Source organism: Trachemys scripta, chromosome 2 (assembly GCF_013100865.1).
Source record: "Trachemys scripta elegans isolate TJP31775 chromosome 2, CAS_Tse_1.0, whole genome shotgun sequence".
NCBI classification, from domain to species: domain Eukaryota; kingdom Metazoa; phylum Chordata; order Testudines; family Emydidae; genus Trachemys; species Trachemys scripta.
Genome location: NC_048299.1, coordinates 83,475,827 through 83,498,291, shown reverse-complemented (window position 1 = coordinate 83,498,291; position 22,465 = coordinate 83,475,827). Strand labels below are relative to the sequence as shown.

General features: G+C 43.0%; 1 protein-coding gene across 1 annotated transcript in view; it reads left to right on the top strand.

Annotated features, from left to right (window-relative positions):
* The window catches only part of DCLK3 (doublecortin like kinase 3), a 47,389-nt gene extending 30,337 nt beyond the window's left edge, over nt 1-17,052 (top strand). Inside the window, exons 3-5 of the mRNA XM_034761081.1 lie at nt 12,667-12,799; nt 13,641-13,808; nt 16,664-17,052. Of these exons, the coding sequence (XP_034616972.1) occupies nt 12,667-12,799; nt 13,641-13,808; nt 16,664-16,860 (498 nt within the window). The 3' untranslated portion in view covers nt 16,861-17,052. The remainder of the gene's footprint in view (nt 1-12,666; nt 12,800-13,640; nt 13,809-16,663) is intronic.
* Nucleotides 17,053-22,465: the final 5,413 nt, after the last annotated feature.

Below are 22,465 nucleotides of genomic sequence, written 5' to 3'. Positions count from 1 at the left end.
TGTGTTTTAGAGGCCTCCTACTGTTACTTGGCTGAATTCCTATAATAGATACTGTTTATAGAAAAACACCTCAACTGGTTGTAATTGGGTATATCAATCATATCATATTTAAGAGGTTGAATGGGTTCTTAATACAAATGAGTTTAGGAACCTCCAATATTGTTTTGTGTATTTGTAGATACTGCTGTGAAACGCTACTTGAAATTATCATATTTATGAAAGCCGTGCAAGGAAAAATTCCTTTTGAACGAACGAACAAACAAATCCATAATGACCACAATATTATAAAACTCAATGTTAAAAGCTTAGCCAGGGAGCTTAAACTTTATCAACCTGTCAGGTTCTGCAGAATGTTGGCTGTCATTTTGTTGTTTTTGTTTTCCTTTTTCTTTAGTTGTCAAGCCCCTTTCTTTCCCCATTCTTTTTTTTTTTTTAATTAATTAATTAATGGAGATAATCACATCTCCTAGAACTGGAAGGGACCTTGAAAGGTCATCGAGTCCAGCCCCCTGCCTTCACTAGCAGGACCAAGTACTGATTTTGCCCCAGATCCCTAAGTGGCCCCCTCAAGGATTGAACTCACAACCCTGGGTTTAGCAGGCCAATGCTCAAACCACTGAGCAATCCCTCCCCTTCATGTGAACCAGGAACTGTTTTAATAGCTTTTAACTTTCTGACCTTTTAATGTGACCCATTGTAGTACTGTTTCCCTGAGTCTTCAGACACACTGAAAAAATGGCATAGGACTAGGAGGAACTGCTCCCAGTAATCTTAAAGTGCTGTCAATTGAAGACTAGCAATGACAAATGTCAAACACAAGCTAATAGTCTCATCCCATTGTCGTATGCATTGGGCAGGTAATGGGGTCTGGAATGGGTCCTGGGGAGGGGAGTGTCATCAGTTTAAACAAAGGGTATGTCTACACTACGGGATTAATCCGAATTTACAGAATTCGAATTTTGGAAACAGCTTGTATAAAGTCGAATGTATGCAGCCACACTAAGCACATTAATTCGGCGGTGTGCGTCCATGTACCGGGGCTAGCGTCGATTTCCAGAGCGTTGCACTGTGGGTAGTTATCCCATAGCTATCCCATAGTTCCCGCAGTCTCCTCTGCCCATTGGAATTCTGGGTTGAGACCCCAGTGCCTGATGGGCCAAAAAACATTGTCGCAGGTGGTTCTGGGTACAGCCTCACCCCTCCCTCCATGAAAGCAATGGCAGACAACCGTTTCGCGCCTTTTTTCCTGGTGAACACAGCAGACGCCATACCACGACAAGCATGGAGCCCGCTCAGCTCAAGACAGCAGTCATGAACATTGTAAACACCTCGTGCATTATCGTGCAGTTTATGCTGAACCAGGACCAGAAAAACAAGGCAAGGAGGAGGTGGCGACGGCAGTGCGGCGACGAGAGTGATGAGGACATGGACACAGAATTCTCTCAAACCGCGGGTCCCGGCGCTTTGGAGATCATGTTGTTGATGGCACAGGTTCTATCCGTGGAACGCCGATTCTGGGCCTGGGAAACAAGCACAGACTGGTGGGACCGCATAGTGTTGCAGGTGTGGGACGATTCCCAGTGGCTGCGAAACTTTCGCATGCGTAAGGGCACTTTCATGGAACTTTGTGACTTGCTTTCCCCTGCCCTGAAGCGCCAGAATACCAGGATGAGAGCAGCCCTCACATTTGAGAAGCGAGTGGCGATAGCCCTGTGGAAGATTGCAACGCCAGACAGCTACCGGTCAGTCGGGAATCAATTTGGAGTGGGCAAATCTACTGTGGGGGCTGCTGTCATGCAAGTAGCCAAAGCAATCATTAAGCTGCTACTACGAAAGATAGTGACTCTGGGAAATGTGCAGGCCATAGTGGATGGCTTTGCTGTAATGGGATTCCCTAACTGTGGTGGGGCGATAGATGGAACCCATATCCCTATCTTGGCACCAGAGCACCAGGTTACCCAGTAAATAAACCGCAAGGGGTACTTCTCAATGGTGCTGCAAGCACTGGTGGATCACAGGGGACGTTTCACCAACATCAACGTGGGCTGGCTGAGAAAGGTTCATGACGCTCGCGTCTTCAGGAACGCTACTCTGTTTAAACGGCTGCAGCGAGGGACTTACTTCCCGGACCAAAAAATAACCATTGGGGATGTTGAAATGCCTATAGTTATCCTTGGGGACCCAGCCTACCCTTAATGCCATGGCTCATGAAGCCATACACAGGCAGCCTGGACAGGAGTCAGGAGCTGTTCAACTACAGAATGAGCAAGTGCAGAATGGTGGTAGAATGTGCATTTGGCCGTTTAAAAGGTCGCTGGCTCACGTTACTGACTTGCTCAGAGCTCAGCCAAACCAATATCCCCATTGTTATTGCTGCTTGCTGTGTGCTCCACAGTTTCTGTGAGAGTAAGGGGGAGACCTTTATGGCAGGGTGGGATGCTGAGGCAAATCGCCTGGCTGCTGATTACGCGCAGCCAGACTCCAGGGCGATTAGAAGAGCACACTAGGAAGCGCGGCGCATCAGAGAAGCTTTGAAAACCAGTTTCATGACTGGCCAGGCTACAGTGTGAAATTTCTGTTTGTTTCTCCCTGATGAAAACCCGCCTCCTTTATTGACTCATTCTCTGTAGGTAACCCACCCTCCCCCTTCGATCACAGCTTGCTTTCAATAAAATCACTATCATTTAAAAATCATGTATTCTTTATTAATTGATTATAAAAAGAGGGAGAGAACTGACAAGGTAGCCCGGGTGGGGTTTGGGAGGAGGATCGGAGGGAAGGAAAAGGCCACTTAAAAAAAAGTTAAAATAATGACAGCCTTTTGCTTGGGCTGTCCACTGGGGTGGAATGGGAGGGTGCACGGAGCCTCCCCCGCCCAGCGTTCTTACACGTCTGGGTGAGGAGGCTATGGAACATGGGGGTGGGGGGTTATACAGGGGCTATAGCGCCAGTCTGTGATAGTGCTGCCGTTCCTGAAGCTCCACCAGATGCTGGAGCATGTCTGTTTGCTTACGCAGCAGCCCCAGCGTTGCATCCTGCCTCCTCTGATCTTCCTGCCGCCACCTCTCATCTCGAGCATCCCTTCTGTCCTCACACTGGTCCTTCCTGTCCTCGTGTTCACTGGCATCTTTCCTATACTTTGAAACCAGGTCCTTCCACTCATTCAGATGAGCTCTTTCATTGTGGGTGGATTCCATGATTTCCGCGAACATCTCGTCTCGCGTCCTCTTTTTCTGACGCCTTATCTGAGATAGCCTTCGGGACGGAGGAGGGAGGCTTGAAAAATTTGCAGCTGCTGGAGGGAGGGAAAAAAGGAGAGAATTTTTTAAAAAGATACATTTTACAGAACAATGCTTATACTCTTTCACGGTGAACAACGCTATTCAGATTACATAGCACATGTGATTTCTGTGCAAGGTCGCATTTCGCCTCTTAATATTGAGTGCCTGTGGCTTTGCTGCTAGAGATCACAGATGCAGGTCCGGGCAACAGAATTCGGCTTGCATGCGGCCATGGTAAGCCATTGTCTTTCGGCTTCTGTCTTTCGGCTTCCCACATACCAAGTAAAGCCCATTGAGTGCTGCGGTTTTCCTGTTAACCTTCAGCAGCAGAAAACAAACTAACTTCCCCCCATCCAATTCTCTGGGATGATCGCTTTATCCCTCCCCCCACTGCGTGGCTGGTATCAGGGAAGATCCCTGCTAGCCACACGTGAAAAGCTCAGCGCCAATCCTCCATCCCACCCTCCTGCACTTGGCTTACTACAGGGAAGGATTTCTTTTCAGCCACAGGCAAACAGCCCACTAGGAAGGGCCACCTCTGTCCCCTTAATTAAATTCCTGTATTTCAACCAGGTTACCATGAGCGATATCACTCTCCTGAGGATTACACAGCGAGATAAAGAACGGATGTTACTTGAATGCCAGCAAACACCGGGACCATACGCTGCCAGGCTTTGTCATGCAATGATACCAGATTACTTGCTGCAAGCATGGCATGGTCAAGTGTCCTACCATGGAGGACGGAATAAGGCTGCACTGCCCAGAAACCTTCTGCAAAGGCTTTTGGAGTACCTCCAGGAGAGCTTCATGGAGATGTCCCTGGAGGATTTCCGCTCCATCCCCAGACACGTTAACAGATTTTTCCAGTAGCTACTGGCCGCGAATGCATCCTAAGTCCTCAGGGCAAATTAATCATTAAAAAACGCTTGCTTTTAAACCATTTTTATATTTTAAAAGGTAAACTCACCTGAGGTCCCTTCCATAGGGTCATGGTCTTGGATACTGGCTTGGGAGGGTACTTCAGTCAGGCTGAGAAAAAGATCCTGCCCGTTGGGGAGAACTGAGTGCTGGGTGCTCTCCGCAAGCTCCTCCTCCTCCTTTTCTTGTCCGCAGAATCCTCAGGTGTGGCTGATGAGATTACCCCCGCCTCAGAATCCGCGGTCAGAGGTGGGGTAGTGGTGGTGGCCCGCCCTAGAATTGCATGCAGCTCAGTGTAGAAGCGGCATGTCTGCGGCTCTGACCCGGAGCGACCATTTGCCTCCTTTTGTTTTCTGATAGGCTTGTCTGAGCTCCTTGACTTTCACGCGGCACTGCTCTGAGTCCCTATTGTGGCCTCTCTCCATCATGCCCTTGGAGATTTTTTTCAAAAGTTTTGGCATTTCGTCTTTTCGAACGAAGTTCTGCTAGCACTGAATCCTCTCCCCATGTAGCGATCACATCCAGTACCTCCCGTACGGTCCATGCTGGTGCTCTTTTTTGATTATTGGCCTGCATGGTTACCTGTGCTGATGAGCTCTCTGTGGTCACCTGTGCTGTCCTGTGCTGGGCAAACAGGAAATGAAATTCAAATGTTCGCGGGGCTTTTCCTGTCTACCTGGCCAGTGCATCTGAGTTCAGATCGCTGTCCAGAGCGGTCACAATGGTGCACTGTGGGATAGCTCTCGGAGGTCAATACCATCGAATTACGGCCACACTAACCCTAATTCGAAATGACAATATCGATTTCAGCGCTACTCCGCTCGTCGGGGAGGAGTACAGAAATCGATTTTAAGAGACCTTTATTTTGAAATAAATGGCTTCATTGTGTGGACGGGTGCAGGGTTAATTTGATTTAACACTGCTAAATTCGAATTAAACTCATAGTGTAGACCAGGCCAAAGAGTGATGCTATGGGTGTTGGAACCCTACAGTGTTTCCGTTTTCTCCTTGACTATCTGAGCCTGTCCTCATACTGGATTCGCTGACAACTTCCAGGACTTGGGGAATGGGAGATGTGGTGGTTTGAAAAGTATGAATTGGGAGTGCTTTTTTCCAGGTGGGCCTTGAGTTGTTGATTGGAGGGAAGGCTTTGAGCCAGGACAACTGCTTTGAGCCAGCAGCTTTACAAAAAGCAGCCAGCTATGAAGCGAGTGAGCTGCGAACCGAGGAGAAGCGAACAGAGGGAGTTTGCCTGCGGGGAGTTCCTACAGAGTTTTTTGCCTTTCAGGCTTCTGTGAGCAGTAAATATAGCATTTGAAGAGGCTCTTAGAAGGAAGACAATATGGATAGTGAGTGATCAGCTGTTCTGACCTGTACGGGATGTGTCACGTTTGTCTTTCTCCCAGAGGATAGAAGTGACTTAATCTACGAAGTGCAAGCTGGTCTCAATATTGGAAGAGAAGGTTAAAGGACTAGAGACCCAAGTATCAACCCTGCGTTGCATCAGAGAAAATGCTGACTTTCTGGATAGAAGTCAGCATTTGGTACTGCAGGCACAGCAAGCTGAAGAATCAGAGAGGGCAGTGCAGAACGGGGAAGAAAATTGGCAGCATTTGACCTCCAGAAGAAGAAAGAGGAGAACCCATGTACCCCCGGTGCAGATAGAGGTAAGAAAATGTTTTCAGACTCTCTGCACAGGTACTATGGTAGAGAATAGTTTGGAAGAGTCATCTGAGGGAAGGGATCAGAAGGAGACCCCATCAACCGGAAAGCATGGGATGCATTGTCCTAGGGATGGGGGTTCCATGACCACCACTCCCAAGAGGAGGGACGGAATCATCCATCTGCTGTCCAGACCAGGAAACTTGAGAAGTGTGCTGCTTGCCCGGAGCTAGAATTCAGGACGTGACGGTGTGTCTGCTGAGACTGATCATGCCCTTGGACCGCTACCCCTTCCTACTTCTCTATGTGGGCATGAATGATACTACCAAGAATGACCTTGAGCAGGTCACTGCAGAGTATGTGACTCTGAGAAGGATAAAGGAGTTTGAGGCGCAAGTCATGTTCTTGTCCATCCTGTCTGTTGAAGGAAAAGGCCCAGGTAGGAACCATCAAATTGTGGAAGTAAATGCGTGGTTGCACAGGTGGTGTTGGAGAGAGGGCTTCGGATTCTTTGACCATAGGATGTTGTTCCAGGAAGAAGGATTGCTAGGAAGTGATGGGATCCGGCTAACAAAGAGAGGGAAGAGCATCTTCGCAGGCAGGCTTGCTAACCCAATGAGGAGGGCTTTAAACTAGGTTCACTGGGAGACCTAAGCCCTGAGGTAAGTGGGGAAGTGGGATACTGGGAGGAAACTCAAGGAGGAGGGTGCAACAGGGGAGGTAGGGTAATCAGCTAGTTATCTTAAGTGCCTGTACACGAATGCCAGAAGCCTGGGAAACAAGCAGGAAGAATTGGAAGTCCTGGTACAGTCAAAGAACTATGATGTGATTGGAATAACAGAGACTTGGTGGAGTAACTCACATGACTGGAGCACTGTCATGGATGGGTATAAACTATTCAAGAAGGACAGAAGGGGGAGAAAAGGTGGAGGAGTTGCAGTGTATGTAAGAGAGCAGTATGATTGCTCAGAGCACCAGTCTGAAGCTGGAGAAAAACCTGTTGACAGTCTTTGGGTTAAGTTTAGAGGTGAGAGCAACAAGGGTGATGCCGTGGTGGGCGTCTGCTATAGACCACCAGACCAGGGAGCTTTCTTCTCTCTAGATGAGGCTTTCTTCGGACCACTAACAGAAGTTTCCAGATCAGAGGCCCTGGTTCTCATGGGGGACTTCAATCACCTTGACATCTGCTGGGAGAGCAATACAGCAGTGCACAGACAATCCAGGAAGTTTTTGGAGAGTGTTGGGAACAACTTCCTGGTGCAAGTGCTGGAGGAACCATCTAGGGACCGTGTTCCTCTTGACCTGCTGCTCACAAAGAGGGAATAATTGGTAGGGGAAGTAGAAGTGGGTGGCAACCTGGGCAGCAGTGACCATGAGATGGTCAAGTTCAGGATCCTGAGAAAAGGAAGAAAGGAGGGCAGCAGAATATGGACCCTGGACCCTTGCAGCTAGCAAGGGATGTAAAGGTTAAAAGGAAGGGTTTCTGCAGATATGTTAGCAAGAAGAAGAAGGTCAGGGAAAGTGTGGGACCCTTACTGAATGGGGGAGGCAACCTAGTGACAGATGATGTGAAAAAAGCTGAAGTACTCAATGCTTTTTTGCCTCCGTCTTCACAGACAAGGTCAGCTTCCAGACTGCTGCATTGGGCAGCACAGTATGGGGAGAAGGTGAGCAGCCATCAGTGGTGAAAGAACAGGTAAAGGACTATTTAGAAAAGCTGGACATGCACAAGTCCATGGGGCCAGATACAATGCATCCGAGGGTGCTGAGGGACTTGGCTGATGTGATTGCAGAGCCATTGGCCATTAACTTTGAAAACTTGTGCCCATCTTTAAAAAAGGGAAGAAGGAAAATCTGGGGAACTACAGACCGATCAGCCTCATCTCAGTCCCCGGAAAAATCATGGAGCAGGTCCTCAACTAATCCATTTTGAAGCACTTGGAGGAGAGGAAGGTGATCAGGAAGAGTCAACATGGATTCACCAAGGGCAAGTCATGCCTGACCAATCTGATTGCCTTCTACGATGAGATAACCTGCTCTGTGGATATGGGGAAAGCAGTGGACGTGATATACCATAATATACTTTAGCAAAGCTTTTGATACGGTCTCCCACAGTATTCTTGCCAGCAAGTTAAATTAGTATGGATTGGATGAATGGACTATAAGGTGGATAGAAAACTGGCTAGATTGTTGGGCTCAATGGGTAGTGATCAACGGCTCGATGTCTGGTTGGCAGCCGGTATCAAGCGGAGTGTCCCAGGGTCGGTCCTGGGGCCGGTTTTGTTCAAAATCTTCATTAATGATCTGGATGATGGGATGGATTGCACCCTCAGCAAGTTTGCGGATGACACTAAGCTTGGGGGAGAGGTAGATATGCTGGAGGGTAGGGATAGGGTCCAGAGTGGCGTAGACAAATTGGAGGATTGGGCCAAAAGAAATCTAATGAGGTTCAAAAAGAACAAGTGCAGAGTTCTGCACTTAGGACGGAAGGATCCCATGTACCGCTACAGGCTGGAGACCGACTGGCTAAGCAGCAGTTCTGCAGAAAAGGACCTGGGGATTACAGTGGACGAGCAGCTGGATATGAGTCAGCAGTGTGCCCTTGTTGCCAAGAAGGCTAACAGCATATTGGGCTGCATTAGTAGGAGCATTGCCAGCAGAAGGAGGGAAGTGATTATTCCCCTCTATTTGGCACTAGTGAGGCCACATCTGGAGTATGGCGTCTAGTTTTGGGCCCCCCACTACAGAAAGGATGTGCACAAATTGGAGAGAATCCAGTGGAGGGCAACGAAAATAATTAGGGGGCTGGGGCACATGACTTAGGAGGAGAAGCTGAGGGAACTGGGGTTATTTAGTCTGCAGAAGAAAAGAGTGAGGGAGGATTTGAGAGCAGCCTTCAATGATCTGAAGGGGGGTTCCAAAGAGGATGGAGCTAGGCTGTTCTCGGTGGCAGATGACAGAACAAGGAGCAATGGTCTCAAGTTGAAGTGCGGGAGGTCTAGGTTGGATATTAGGAAAAACTATTTCACTAGGAGGGTGGTGAAGCACTGGAATGGGTTACCGAAGGAGGTGGTGGAATCTCCTTCCTTAGAGGTTTTTAAGGTCTGGCTTGACAAAGTCCTGGCTGGGATGATTTAGTTGGGGTTGGTCCTGTTTTCAGCAGGGGGTTGGACTAGATGACCTCCTGAGGTCTCTTCCAACTGTAATCTTCTATGATGAGAGAAAAACTATTTTTCCCCGCATGTAGTGTTGCCCTCCACCTATCAGTGGCAACTTTTGCAGCAGTCATTTGCTCTCATTGTTTTTGTTTTTTACTCCTCTGTCTGCCAGCTCCTTCCACACTCAGTGCAGCAGAACTGGGAGGCATAAGGGCTGTGGCTGCACTACAGAAACAAAATATGCTGAACAACAGGTGAATGCAGCTGCTCGGTCTCCCTCCGGGCAACTAACTCAGTCAGCGGAGCTAAACTTTGCTGTTGAGCAAGCAAACTTTGCTACCACAGATGTTGAGTGTGGTTGACTCTGTCCCACAAAAACAAGACACCTGTTTAATGTCAGTTGAAGGGGTGTAGGAGAAGCAGGATTTGACACCTCCTGTTAAACATGGCCCAGCTTCATAGTGTAGACATGGCCAGAGAAAAGGAGCAGGAGTAGCCGTGGTCAGGATAATGGAGAGGGGAAAAAAGGATCCACTGCTGCAATGGCCCTTCCTTCCAAGTCAAATAGTGGCTTGGTAATAGAAATCCTATGGGTGCACAGTGATGGATGCATTAGAAAACACTAACTATGATGGTGGCAGCACTAACCACCATGTTTTGTTGACAAGATTGTACTCTGTCCCATGGAACATACACTGTAGGCTTGGGAGAGGCAGTCAGTTTTCATCTCAGTAGGCTGTGGAGCCATGGATATCGGTCACATCACTGAGATTATATACTTTGATCTCAGAAGGAAAAAGAGATTGACAAGTAATTTATTCTACCAGAGTGTATAAACGTTTGTGTAGGGGAAGTCTACTTGCTTTTCTGATGCCTGATGAAAGGCTCTATAGTAGAGAGAGAGAGATGATAAGGACAGGGATAAAAGGACTGTGTGGAGCAATGATAGCCACCCCACCTGGGCTGGCTTTTTAATTGTTTCCAGGCACAATGAGCTAGCAGATCACTATGTGGTTGGGGCCTCCAAGCATCCCAACAATTTACAGCACTTTCTTTGAAAGGTGTGTTTTTTACATAGCCATAAAATATATCAAAGATGTTTAGTATTCCTACCTATTTCGCTACTATGTGAAAGGAAAACAAATCGTTGGTGTTCTGAAATAACAGGTGGTGCACCATCGCCACCTTGTGTTAGAATGAGAGAGTAGAGTTGAAGATTGGTTGATAAAAGAGAAAATACAATATCCCATTCAGCATGGGTGGATGCTGGTACCCACACACTCCTCATTGAGTTGACTGGGGTTCTGCACAGGAGCAGCAGTCTGCCTGCATGGAACTCATTGCAGGACTGGGGCCAATGTCCCCAAGTTTGTAAATGAGGATGTGAGAATTTCACTTTTATTTTAATAAGATAATTTGCAGGGTTTAAGTGGCCGTTGGGTATATTTGATATGCATTTTTAAATATTTGAAAAACGTTCCGTGTATATGAACGTAGGTATACATAGACATCTACATACAGGAAGCACATACATACACATTGTACATAAAGACTTTATGTATTTCGATTATATCCTTGTATCCTTCTTGATTTGTTGCTTGTTTTCTTAGAGTGTGAGCTCTACAAGGTAACCTTGACTGAGTTTCCCTCTGTCAGTGGTGGGCAACCTCTGGCTCGTGGGCGGCATGTGGCCCATCGGGGTAATCCACTGCTGGGTTGCCAGACTGTTCGTTTACATCTGTGCAGCTGCCCGCAGCTCCCAGTGGCTGCGGTTTGCTGTTCCTGGCCAATGGGAGCTGCGGGAAGTGACAGCCAGGCTCGTGCCACTTCCTGTAGCTCCTATTGGCTGGGAACGGTGAACCGCGGCCACTGGGAGCTGCGGGCAGCTGCGCAAATGTAAACAAATGGTCTGGCGGCCCGCCAGTGGATGCAGGCCGCAGGTTGCCCACCACTGCTCTATGTATAGACAATGCTCTAGAAAACTGTGGTTGGTTATCTTTGTATAAATAATAATGTTTTTTGCATTTTGTCAGCTGTGCTGCTGAGAAATTAGAATACAAAATGTCATCAGGGGAGTTGACTAATTCTTAAAAAAAGCCCAGCAGGTTTGGGTGTGCATTACTAAAAAGTGGTATGGATTTTTTTATTAACTATATTATTAATACATACCTTATTTTCTTTTTTTAATTGAAAATGTCTTTAAAAAAATTTTTTTTTGGCTTAATGGATTCGAGAGCATTGCTATGTTTATAATTTTTGCAATGAATACAAATGTACTTTGACTGGGTAGTGCATATGGGATAGCAGACCTCATCCCATCTATGCCCTCAGTTGTTTTGTTACAAGGACCATCTTGAATTTTTGGCCATCTCAAGTTGTGATTACAGAATGTGGGGTGTGCTTGGCATCTCACATTCTAACTTATCCCTTCAAAACCTGAGAAGTCCAGATTTCTCTGGATTTTGCTGGATTTCTTGCAGGAAAGTTAGCCACATTTCTTTGTTTCCTATTTTGATAGAGGCTAACACTTTCTCTTTCAAAGCAAAGACATGATTAGTTTTCTTTTTAAAATTTAGTATGAATACTAAGTACTGTACTAATATTAAGAATATTAATATACTCAATAGCATTTCTGCATTGCTGGACTTTCTAGTACTTTGGTTTCTCAAATGTCATGTTTCATTAATTATGGTTTTAAAAAAATTAATATTAAATATCTGTACTAACAAAACTAGGATGGAAGGTACATTTTGAATATTTTCCAGAGGGATATCAGAGATGTAATCTGCCAATGATGTATAGTGATGAGAAGAATGCTCCAGAGTCAGGGTCCCTCCCTCCTATCCTTTCTATATTATTCCTATGTTCAACCCCACCAATATCCATTTCCATAACAGGATGTAGAGTACAGATTTGGGCAGAATAATGTGCAAATTTTCAGGTTTTGAAAATCCTTAATAGTACCATATAAATGAATCAAGTTGAGGGGAATCAGTTTGCAGTGCTACTACAAAGTTGATATCTTATCTGAAATACCTGTGCAACATTGATGTGACCAGAAATGTTACTTAGTGTGTAGGGTGACCAGATGTCCCGATTTTATAGAGACAGTCCTGATTTTTGGGTCTTTTTCTTATATAGGCTCCTATTACCCGCCACACCTGTCTCAATTTTTCACACTTGCTATCTGGTCACCCTACTAGTGTGAAAGAACCCCACAGCCTTTTTCTTTGTGAAGCATTTAGTTTCCAAAGGTGGTCATGGTGGGTAAATTAACATTGAAATCTGTGTCTGAAACAAGAACAATTTCTTCTTTATTCATACCCGCCACACCACCTGTTTTTTCCTTGGAAATTGCTGAATAAGACAGTTTATAGAAGAGTGAGTTTTCTTTTTCATTTATAGCCTTTCCTTCTGAAAATATTCATGTCTTTTTGACTTTCTGAATGTAGAGACTGCTCTTGTTTATTGGTATGTTGATTTTACTTCACTTTGGCTAACTTGAATTTGTTACTTTGGGCTAAAGATTTTATCCTCTCTGTTTATCCCCATCCTGAATTTAATCTGTTCATTTGCTTCTCAAACGCCATTGGATTAAAGATCTGATTTGTGTTTTTTGTTTTGTTTTGTTTTTGGTTTTGGTACAGGTTCAGCATAATGCAGATAAATCTACTATGTTGAAACTAGCAGATTTTGGCCTTGCAAAGAAAGTTACAAAACCCATATTTACTGTGTGTGGAACACCAACATATGTTGCCCCTGAAATACTTGCTGAGAAGGGTGAATATAATATTTTTTTTTTTAAATCAATTACTCTGCCTTTTCTGTTCATAAAATATTTCTGTGCATTGCTTGTCACTAAAGAAACCTCACTAACCTTCCTATTATTAATGTATTAATACTAAAATGTATATTCTTCTCAGATGACAAGAATCAAACTAGCATAGATTATGTTTGTTAAAACTGTGTAAAGAAAGGAGGATTGTTTTGGTGTTACTCACTGAAGATTCCTGTTTTCTTCTACCTCATGGTCGAAGCCCCTACAACCTTATAGTCCCATCAGTGCAAGAGAAGGCAGTAAACCTGAATGGTCACACTAAGCAACAACCCAAAATACTGGAAGATCAAGAGAGAGAAGGAAGATTTGAAGAGTTTCTTATCCAAATATATTCAAACCTGGAAAAGGTTTGGGATTCAATTTGGCTCAGGGCATGTGTGTGCTGCTTGTGGCTCTTGTTTGTAGAGCAGACTCACCCATCTGTAATCATACAGAATTACAAAGGAAACTCGGGATCTGTTTACTGCTTGTGGAAGGGAATGTGAACCTAAAAAGAACTGGTTTACAAGGGTATTTTTTAAATGTATGCTGCATTTTTTCAATTAAGCTACAATAGACACTGGTGTTGTGACGCTGACAATGTTTGAAGAGGAAAGATGCTATGGAAGGACTATTATTATAAAATGATAGGATAGCTGTGGATCTATGGTGTTTCTTAAAGAATAAAGTAATATGAAACTGGCAGTTCCTTGCAAGTCTGAGTTTCATCTCTAAAAGGTATTTTTGGTAAGAGGCATTTAACCTGTGGTATGAAAAATGGTATTTTCGTTTCTTTTTCCCTAGGCTATGGACTGGAAGTAGACATGTGGGCTACTGGTGTGATACTCTATATTCTGCTGTGTGGCTTCCCTCCTTTCCGAAGTCAGGAGCGAGATCAGGAAGAACTGTTTCAAATCATACAGCTGGGTCACTATGAATTCCTTTCACCATACTGGGACAGTATTTCGGGTGGTAAGATTCATTACTTATAACCTACCTCAGGATCTTACATACCGTCGCAGTATTTTTTAAAACATGACTTTAGTCCTCAGTTCATATCAACAGCAGTGTGTATAAAAATCAGATCTGATACATTTAAATTGGATATAATTCCCTTTCTGAAGAGCAAGGTTTTTTTCTGCAGCCTGGCTATAAATGTGTCTACAATTAAGGCATCAAAGCAGTACATTTGGTGATGTTAGAGTGTGAAGGTCTGTGCAAAAAGACACACAAGGATAATGTCCAAGGGAGACACCATGGCCCCATAGAAGTCAATGGGATACCTCATCCAGTTTAGTACTTTATCTGTCTGCGGTATCTCTTTTGAAAACCCTTGTTCAGCAGTACCTTTAGTCTTAAGCATGCTCATAGAACTTTGTTCTTCCACAGGCCTGGCACCAAGTAACCAAACCCGGCAGCCAAAAACTCCCTCAATCCGCTTCTCCTCCTCTGGTGCCTTACAGATTAAATCCTCTATCTTGGAAATTTGCCCTTTGTCTCTGCCCTCCTGGCTTCTCATGGGGGACAATGATGATGCCAAAAGACACATTAGGGATATGTCACCTTGTTGTACTATGGGTTCTGTGCTATATAATTGGTTATGTTTTGGCTATATATAGTGTATGTTTTATAGTAAGAATTAAGGTAATAAAATAAATAAATAGAATAGTGAATACTAGTATTAGCCATTTTTTTAAAAATGCAAGTAATAGAATTTTTATCTGTGTTTATGTTAATTAAATTAGAGGAATTTTGGAGGCCCAGGCCCCAATGTGCAAAAAAATAGTTACAAAATTTAGTAAGGTCTAATTTACGTCTTTCTCATTCAACGTAAACACTGCTATTTGTTATCTTTTGAAGGTGTCTGCAAAGAATGGTTTGTATGAATGAGGAATGTATGCATCAGGAAAAGATAAGGTGTGAAGGCCATTGTTGAAGCAGATGGCCAAGGGAGGAGAAGTAAAAAAACTGAAAAAATTCAAAGACGCCAGAGAACCATCAACTCACATCCATGGTTGAGAAGGGGCAGATTAACGACCCTGAGGTGAAGGCTAGCATCCTTAAAACACAAAATAATTAATTAAATCAAAACCAGACCACTACCAAAATTGACCATAAAATCTTTCTGGTTACCTCACATTATAAATCAGTGTACAAAATAAAACCCTCGCAAATGGGTATGCCTCTCCCTGCCTGCCACCACAAAACCATGCAGTAAAAATATATTGCTAGGCACATGCATCTAAAATAAACTATAAAATATAACCCGTGTTGTATATAATAATCCATGTGTATGTGTTGTATCCTAAAAAACAATATTTAAAAAAATAACAGCATTAGCTAGCCACCAGTAAATAAGTATAAATGCAATGCAGACATTTTATACATTAATAATCACACTTATTACCTTCCTAAGCTAAAAAAAAAGCCCGAAGTACCGTAATCGCCCCCTTAGCTAACTTCTCCATTTCCCTCGGTTTGAATTGGCAAAAATTAGCTAATCATTTGCTTCTAAAAGCAAAAGTCACTCAGTTTTTACAATAAACTCAAAAAATATAAAAAAGCAAATTCTCCAAATAACACATGCAAATAAAAATATAATTAAAATTGCTAATTCTAAAAAAAAAACCTTACTGCATATCATTGGTATAATGTTTTTACAGACTGGTCTCCCACTTTCAAAGGTATATTATCAATCATGCTTCATCCATTATTAATTGTATTGGTACTATCCTGTATTTGCCTAATTAAAATGTTTTGTATGTGTTGCTAAATAAAAATGTTTGTCAAATTACAACCACATGCTCAAATTCTCTCCCAATACGTTGCTATAAAACAATTACCATATATACACATTCATAAGCTGAATATTTTTGGTAAAAAAGTGACGCATCAAAGAGTGGGGGTCGGCTTATAAACGGGTCTACACCAAAATTTGATGATTTTAAACTCTATGGAATCATTGAATTGAATATCCAAGACATTGTTGTTTTGTTTACTTGGAGTGTCTGCAGGCAAGGAGCCCCTCTGCTCCCTGTGGCCGCGGTTCGCCGTTCTCAGCCAATGGGAGCTTCGGGAAGCCCCATTTCATCAACACGCATTCATAGTTAAAAAGGGGCAAATTAACAACCCTCAGGTAAAGGCTAGCATCCTTAAAACAAAATAATTAATTAAATCAAACCCAAACAAAATAATCCCCCCCCCAAAGGTGTTTTGCGCCATCATTGGGTATTCACCCACGAAAGCTCATGCTCCAATATGTCTGTTAGTCTATAAGGTGCCACAGGACTCTTTGCCACCCACTAAAAAGTAACCGGTCATAAACTATCACAGCAAAATCCATAAACATCAACAACAACAAAAACCCAACTATAATAACAAAGTGCTTTGCCATGGGGCTTTTGGTTCGTCTTGCCAGCAACTCCAAAAGCATCAAATCGCAACCAATCTGACTGGCCACTAAATTAATCCAAACTTTAAACTAATAACTACAAACATCAACTGGCGAGACTGTGTGCGTGGTGTGTGTGTGTGTGTGTGTGACTAAAAAGCATATGCTAACTGCTTTATTCTCAATAAATGCAGCGTGTTGCCTTTTCCCTTATAAAAAAAAATCTCGTGTGCTTTTTATAAGCATAACAACCTTGTGACATTAAATTCTGATTCCAGTCATTGCACTGACTCGGTGATAGTCATACATAGTGTTATAGCAAAAGTAGTAAGAAAATGGAGATAATGTTTTATTTGGTTGTAACTGGACATCAGGCCATCAACATCATCACACTGTACTTTTTTTCCCTTCTCCTATTTTTTTTGGCATGAAATAGCAGCGAAAGATCTGATAACCAGGCTGTTGGTGATAGATCCTCAAAAGCGCTACACAGCTCAACAAGTTCTTCAGCACCCCTGGATCAGAACAGCTGGAAAAACCAACAGCAGAAACCTGCAGAGGGAAGTGACAATAAATATCGAGCGCCACTTTCGGAGCCAGCGCAGGAAGGGAGTTGTAGATGACGACACATGAAACCCCTTCTCGTTAATAGAGTCCTCTTTGTTTTTTCCTTTCCTAAATGAATTGGGCCCATAGCTTGTTGTTTTTGTTGCTTGACCTTTTTTAGATTATGAGAATCTGGGAAAGTTCTGGAATTCCAAGGCCTGGTCCAGCTCCCACTGAAGTGACTGAGTCTTCCCACTGACTTCAGTGGGCACTGGATAGGTCTACACATGTCTTTTTTTTTTTTTTTTAAACACTGAACTGGGCCTTTATGTTACAAACTGTTTCTCTTTTATAGATTAAAAGTGTTTGCTTTTGCAGTTAACATCAGTAATGATTACAGAGTGTTTTCTGTACTTATTTTTATGGTAGCTGCCAGACGTTTTGTGTTTATGGCACCTTGTTTTGGTAATATGTATATGTACATACACACCCTGCACTTAACTTCTAGACCGAGCCTTTATACCAGTTACTGTTAGTGACAGAAATGATAAGTAAACAAAATATAAAGGAATATATCCTTTAGGTTATATTAAATATAATGCAAGCTACTTGTATTCAATATAATAGTGGTGAGTTGATCCAGGTAGAGAAAAATTTGAACCCCTCTTCTTTCAGCAGTGGGGTTCTATATTACAAGGTCAACTCAAACCTCTGTGATTTGGCTTATCATGTGAACACCTAAGTATGTATGGGGGACTAAAAATCCTTGCAGTCTTACTCACAAAATTAGTTAGCTAATTAGCTATTTTATGGTGTTAAGTATTAGGAAACATTCTTCCTTGGTCTTTCTCAGAACAGAGCAGTAGAGTGGACCATTGGTCTCTTATGGTATGCAATTCCTATGTTTCTACATTGGTTCTTGAGAGAAGGGAAGGATGTCATGGCTGGTAATTTTTCATGGCAGCTGTGTAAGATTGTTGTAACATTCTGCTATGTGCTGCTGAGGAGTCTCTTTTTTCCTTCTTTGGGAAAACAAAGTCCGGGAGGGTGAGCAATTTCTGTGGGAACTCTGGCTCTCTTTTATGAGGTGGAGTGTGGAGAATAGTTACTCAGTGTTTTTTGAAGACCAGATTTCTCCTCTCAGATCCACACTGGTGGTTCTGGCTTACATAAGAACATAACATAAGAACGGCCGTACCGGGTCAGACCAAAGGTCCATCTAGCCCAGTATCCTGTCTGCCGACAGTGGCCAATGCCAGGTGCCCCAGAGGGAGTGGACCTAACAGGAAGTGATCAAGTGATCTCTCCCCTGCCATCCATCTCCATCCTCTGACAAACAGAGGCTAGGGACACCATTCCTTACCCATCCTGGCTAATAGCCATTAATGGACTTAACCACCATGAATTTATCCAGTTCTCTTTTAAACGCTGTTATAGTCCAAGCTTTCACAACCTCCTCAGGTAAGGAGTTCCACAAGTTGACCGTGCGCTGCGTGAAGAAGAACTTCCTTGTATTTGTTTTAAACCTGCTGCCTATTAATTTCATATGGTGACCCCTAGTTCTTGTATTATGGGAATAAGTAAATAACTTTTCCTTATCCACTTTCTCCACATCACTCATGTGGCTTCCAGTATTCTCATGTGCTGCAGGAGGGGAAAAAGTTGTGGGACTTTTCTAGGCTCTCCTTAGCCCCTTCTCTGATTGTTTTCCTCCTGTCAACATAATAATTTCCCTCCTCCTCCCGCCTCTGTTTAATCATCTTTTAACTCTTCTGGTGTCTGTTGCTGGCCTCCTTCCTCTTGCCACCTTCTCCTGGTGGCTTATGCCCCCCTTCCCTGGTGTTTTACTTGGCTAGTCTACAAGTATGAATAATGGGATGAAATTAAATAAAAACTAAAATCAGGAAAATAGTTCATATTATTCTATGGGAAAGTCTCCCAAGGGAAGTGGAAAAATCTTCAGTTTTTGTTATTTAAAACCTGACTGGATAAAGTAAAAAAAAAAAAAAAAAAAAAAATTCTGTCGGGAAAAATCTGGTCCAGGGAATGAGTCTGACCTAATATATCTTTTGTATCCCTGAGTTATTTGTTATCCAACCAAAATCAACAAGCACATCTGTTGTCTGTTTCTGGTAAAATTGTCCAATAGCTCACATATGGTAGTTAACAATATTGACATTTAAAATGTTTATTAATATTAGCTTTGATTTAATAGCTCATTGATATGAAGGGGGCACACTCAGAGCTATTGTTTCAGTATTTTTGTCTATAGATACAGTAAAACAATGTTGTATTGTTTCATAATCAGAAGGCTATTTTGGTACCCGTAAGGACTAGAATATTTTTTTAAGTTGAAAGTTTAAACTGATGGGACTGCCAGGAAAATGAAAGGTGTTGCATCATGTGTCCGTTCTAACAAAGCGTTCTGCAGCAAGAATAAAATGTCAGAATTGAGATCTGGTAAGTGGCCGGAGAGAAGAATTGCGCCTTCAATATTTATGATCAAGTTGAACTGGCTTATGTTTAATACTTACTGAATTAAAGGTTGCTGTGGAATTCAACTACTAATCAGAACTCTCAGATCTTTAAACTATGCCAATAATTATATTTAATTGATATTCTGTACATTTGTGTCTTGGCCCTGATTAAGGAAAGCATCCCTTTTCAGGAAAGAAGTAAAGCACGGGTTCAAGTGCTTTCCTGAACACGGATGGGTTTAAGCATGTGTGTAAGTGCCTTCTTGAGTCAGGGCCCGAAAGAGTGCCAGTATTCTGGAGGCCTTGTGTGGTAATTGTGTGTAAGTAATAATTTTCCCTCTGTAAATTTATTAATTCTTTGACAGGAAACTATTGGAAAACACAGCTTCTAACTTGCAATATCAGATATTGCGATTCTCTTAATTTACTTGATATTTTAATGTAAGAATAAGCTTGAAGTGACATTTTTAGGTGCAGTGAATCTGCCAGTCTGGATTTCAGACTACTGGGTTGTCTGATCACCTTTAAGAAATTATGTGTAACAGCTTTATGGTACAGAAGAGACAGGACGCACTAGTGATTAATGTAAAAGGAATTCTTATTTCTGCTGCTACAAGGACAGGTTTTTGTCATTCTCTCTGGCTCTCTAGGTCCTAGGTTGACTAAACACAACCTATACTGCCTAATGTCATTGCACGCAATCCTGGCCCTGGACTATGCAGTTATGGAAGGGAATGCTAATATACTACACTATGAAGGAAGCACTGAAGAATTTTACCATTGGTCTTGCACAGGACAAAAGGAGACACTCAGCCATGGATTCCAATCGTCTCCTCAATTGAGATGTTTAGGAAGCATCTCAGTGCTCCTCCTCGGGGCTTTCACCTTGTACTTTCCCTTCCCTTTTAGCTATTCTCTTCTTTTCTTTTCTTCACCTGTTTCCAGGGCCCAGTCTCTGCAGCTCGACACTCACCAGTTCTGTGGATTCAGAGGCCTAGAGTGGTCTAATCCAAGAACCTGAAACAATGAGTAGGCAGGGGGTCAGAATGTTTTGCTTGCCCAGTACCACCAAAGATCCCCTGCTCTTGCTGACATTTAACAAGATGGAGGAGTCAGCCAAAGAAAGCTAGCAAAGGCAGGGAATCTGTGAAAGCCCCTCAGTCTTGAGGGCTCGCAACCCTCCCCCCATCTAATACTATCTCTTCTCAAGCACTCCCCTTCCTATTCTAAGACCTTCCAATCCAGACCCAGTCTTTATGGTGCATAGATCCCAAATTTTCTTCTGTATGGATATGTTCATTGGAGGGAGCTTTTCCCCACTTGCATTTGTCTTTTTTACCTCCTCCCCCCCGCTTTCAGCAATCTTCTCTGATCTCCCTCCTGTGGTTCCCTGAGATTGAGTCACCTTCCCCTTAGATTTGGACCATCGTGAGCCAGTTTCTTTGCCTCAGCAAAGCAAAGCAAAAAAACCCAAACCAACCAACCAACCAAATCAAACAAACCACACAGGACAATAGCCAAAAGCAAGAGAAGACTAAAGCCCGCATTGAGATCTCATTCTCACTTTTCCTCTTCATCCTCCTGAGGAGAGTGAAATTTCTCTTTCCTCCTTGTCTTCTTCTGCTCATACTGCCAGACTATTCCATTAGAATAAATATTAAAACTAATTACCAGTGTTCTTATGATTCTGAACATTAAAAAGGAAAAATCCAGGGAAGACCCTTTTAAAAAGAAAAGTTAAGGGTGAAAAAGGATTCTGTATTCCAGATGCTGTGGAAATCAATGGCATCTCCCTAAAAAGGAAAAACAATCTAGTAATGGGGTTTGCTAGATACTTTATCAAATTGAAGAGGACGACAAGCAAAAGTATGTTTCTTTCCTTTAAGCTGATGTGGTTAATATTGCGTTTTTCTCACCTCATAAGCTATGATGTTGAAGGCTAAATCCAAACTTTACTTTTGGTGGCAGTTACCATGACTCATAGACTCAGTGAGCTCGCAACTCTCTCCATTAGTACAATTCTCTTCGCTGATTAAATTCTTCTTTAATGAAGTTTCCCTCTGACCTCCTCCTCTCTTTGTGCCCAAAGGGCAATTCCCCCTTCCACCTTAACAAAAACATAGTATTGCCTTTCTTGGGTCCTAGTCCTCTCATCTATCTGTATTTACATGTCTCCATTACTGTAATATCTCATTACCTCACAATCTTTAATGTATTTATCCTCAGAACAATCTTCTGAGGTAGGGAAGTATTGTTATCTGTATTTACAGATGGGGAACTGAGGCCCAGAGAGACTAAAGATGCAGATAGGAACCTAGCAGGAAAGTGCCTAAACAACTAACTAACTTGAAATCAGTGGAGTTAGGCACCTAAATAACTTAAAAAATCTAGTCCTAACTGGTTTGTACAAGTTCCCACAGGAAGTCTTCAGCACAACAGGGACTTGAACTAGCTCTCCTAAAACCTAAGCTAATACCCTGACCACTGGGTTATCTTTCCTTATGTGAATGCTATTTGATATATAGCTACTTTATGGGTGGCTCAGAACAGAATCATAATCAGAAATCTTGAAAGCCACCAGCTGGTCCTTGGTATACTCCTTCATCAGACATTGAGGTAGCTTTTCCACCCCTCTGCTGAGGTAGCCTTTGGTTGCAAGGTAATGTAAGGACTTATGGAGCATCACCTCCAAACTCTGGTCTGACTGATGGTTCCACTGAGAAGGAAAAATTGTCTACAGCTTGCCTTTTCCCAGTGTCCAGAATTCAGACTGGTAGATGCAGTCTGCCTGGAAATGTGACAAGTTTTATTCTATCTGTAAATTGATCTTCTCAAAGGCATGAATCCACCAATTTACATCCTTCTCTCCTTCCTCTAGAGTTCCATTCTCTTGCCTAGATTTCTCCTGAAACTTCTTTTGGTGTCAAGTTTCTGTCCTATGCAAGTCCAGCAGTAGAATTCTACAGGGTTGTGTCATGAGCTTCTCAGAGGAGTATGGGCCATCACAATGATTTGGCATCTGTATTGGTACGGTTGGTCCTATAATAAGACCAATTTACAGGTAGGATGAAATTGTACCATTATTCCAACTGACATTGGGATATAAACTTCAGCATGCGAACACTGTATATCATGTTTTCTAATTTACTATATTAGGAGTACAGGCTGTAAGTGTATGGGTTTTCTAACAACATATATTTTATCAGTTTTGGAAA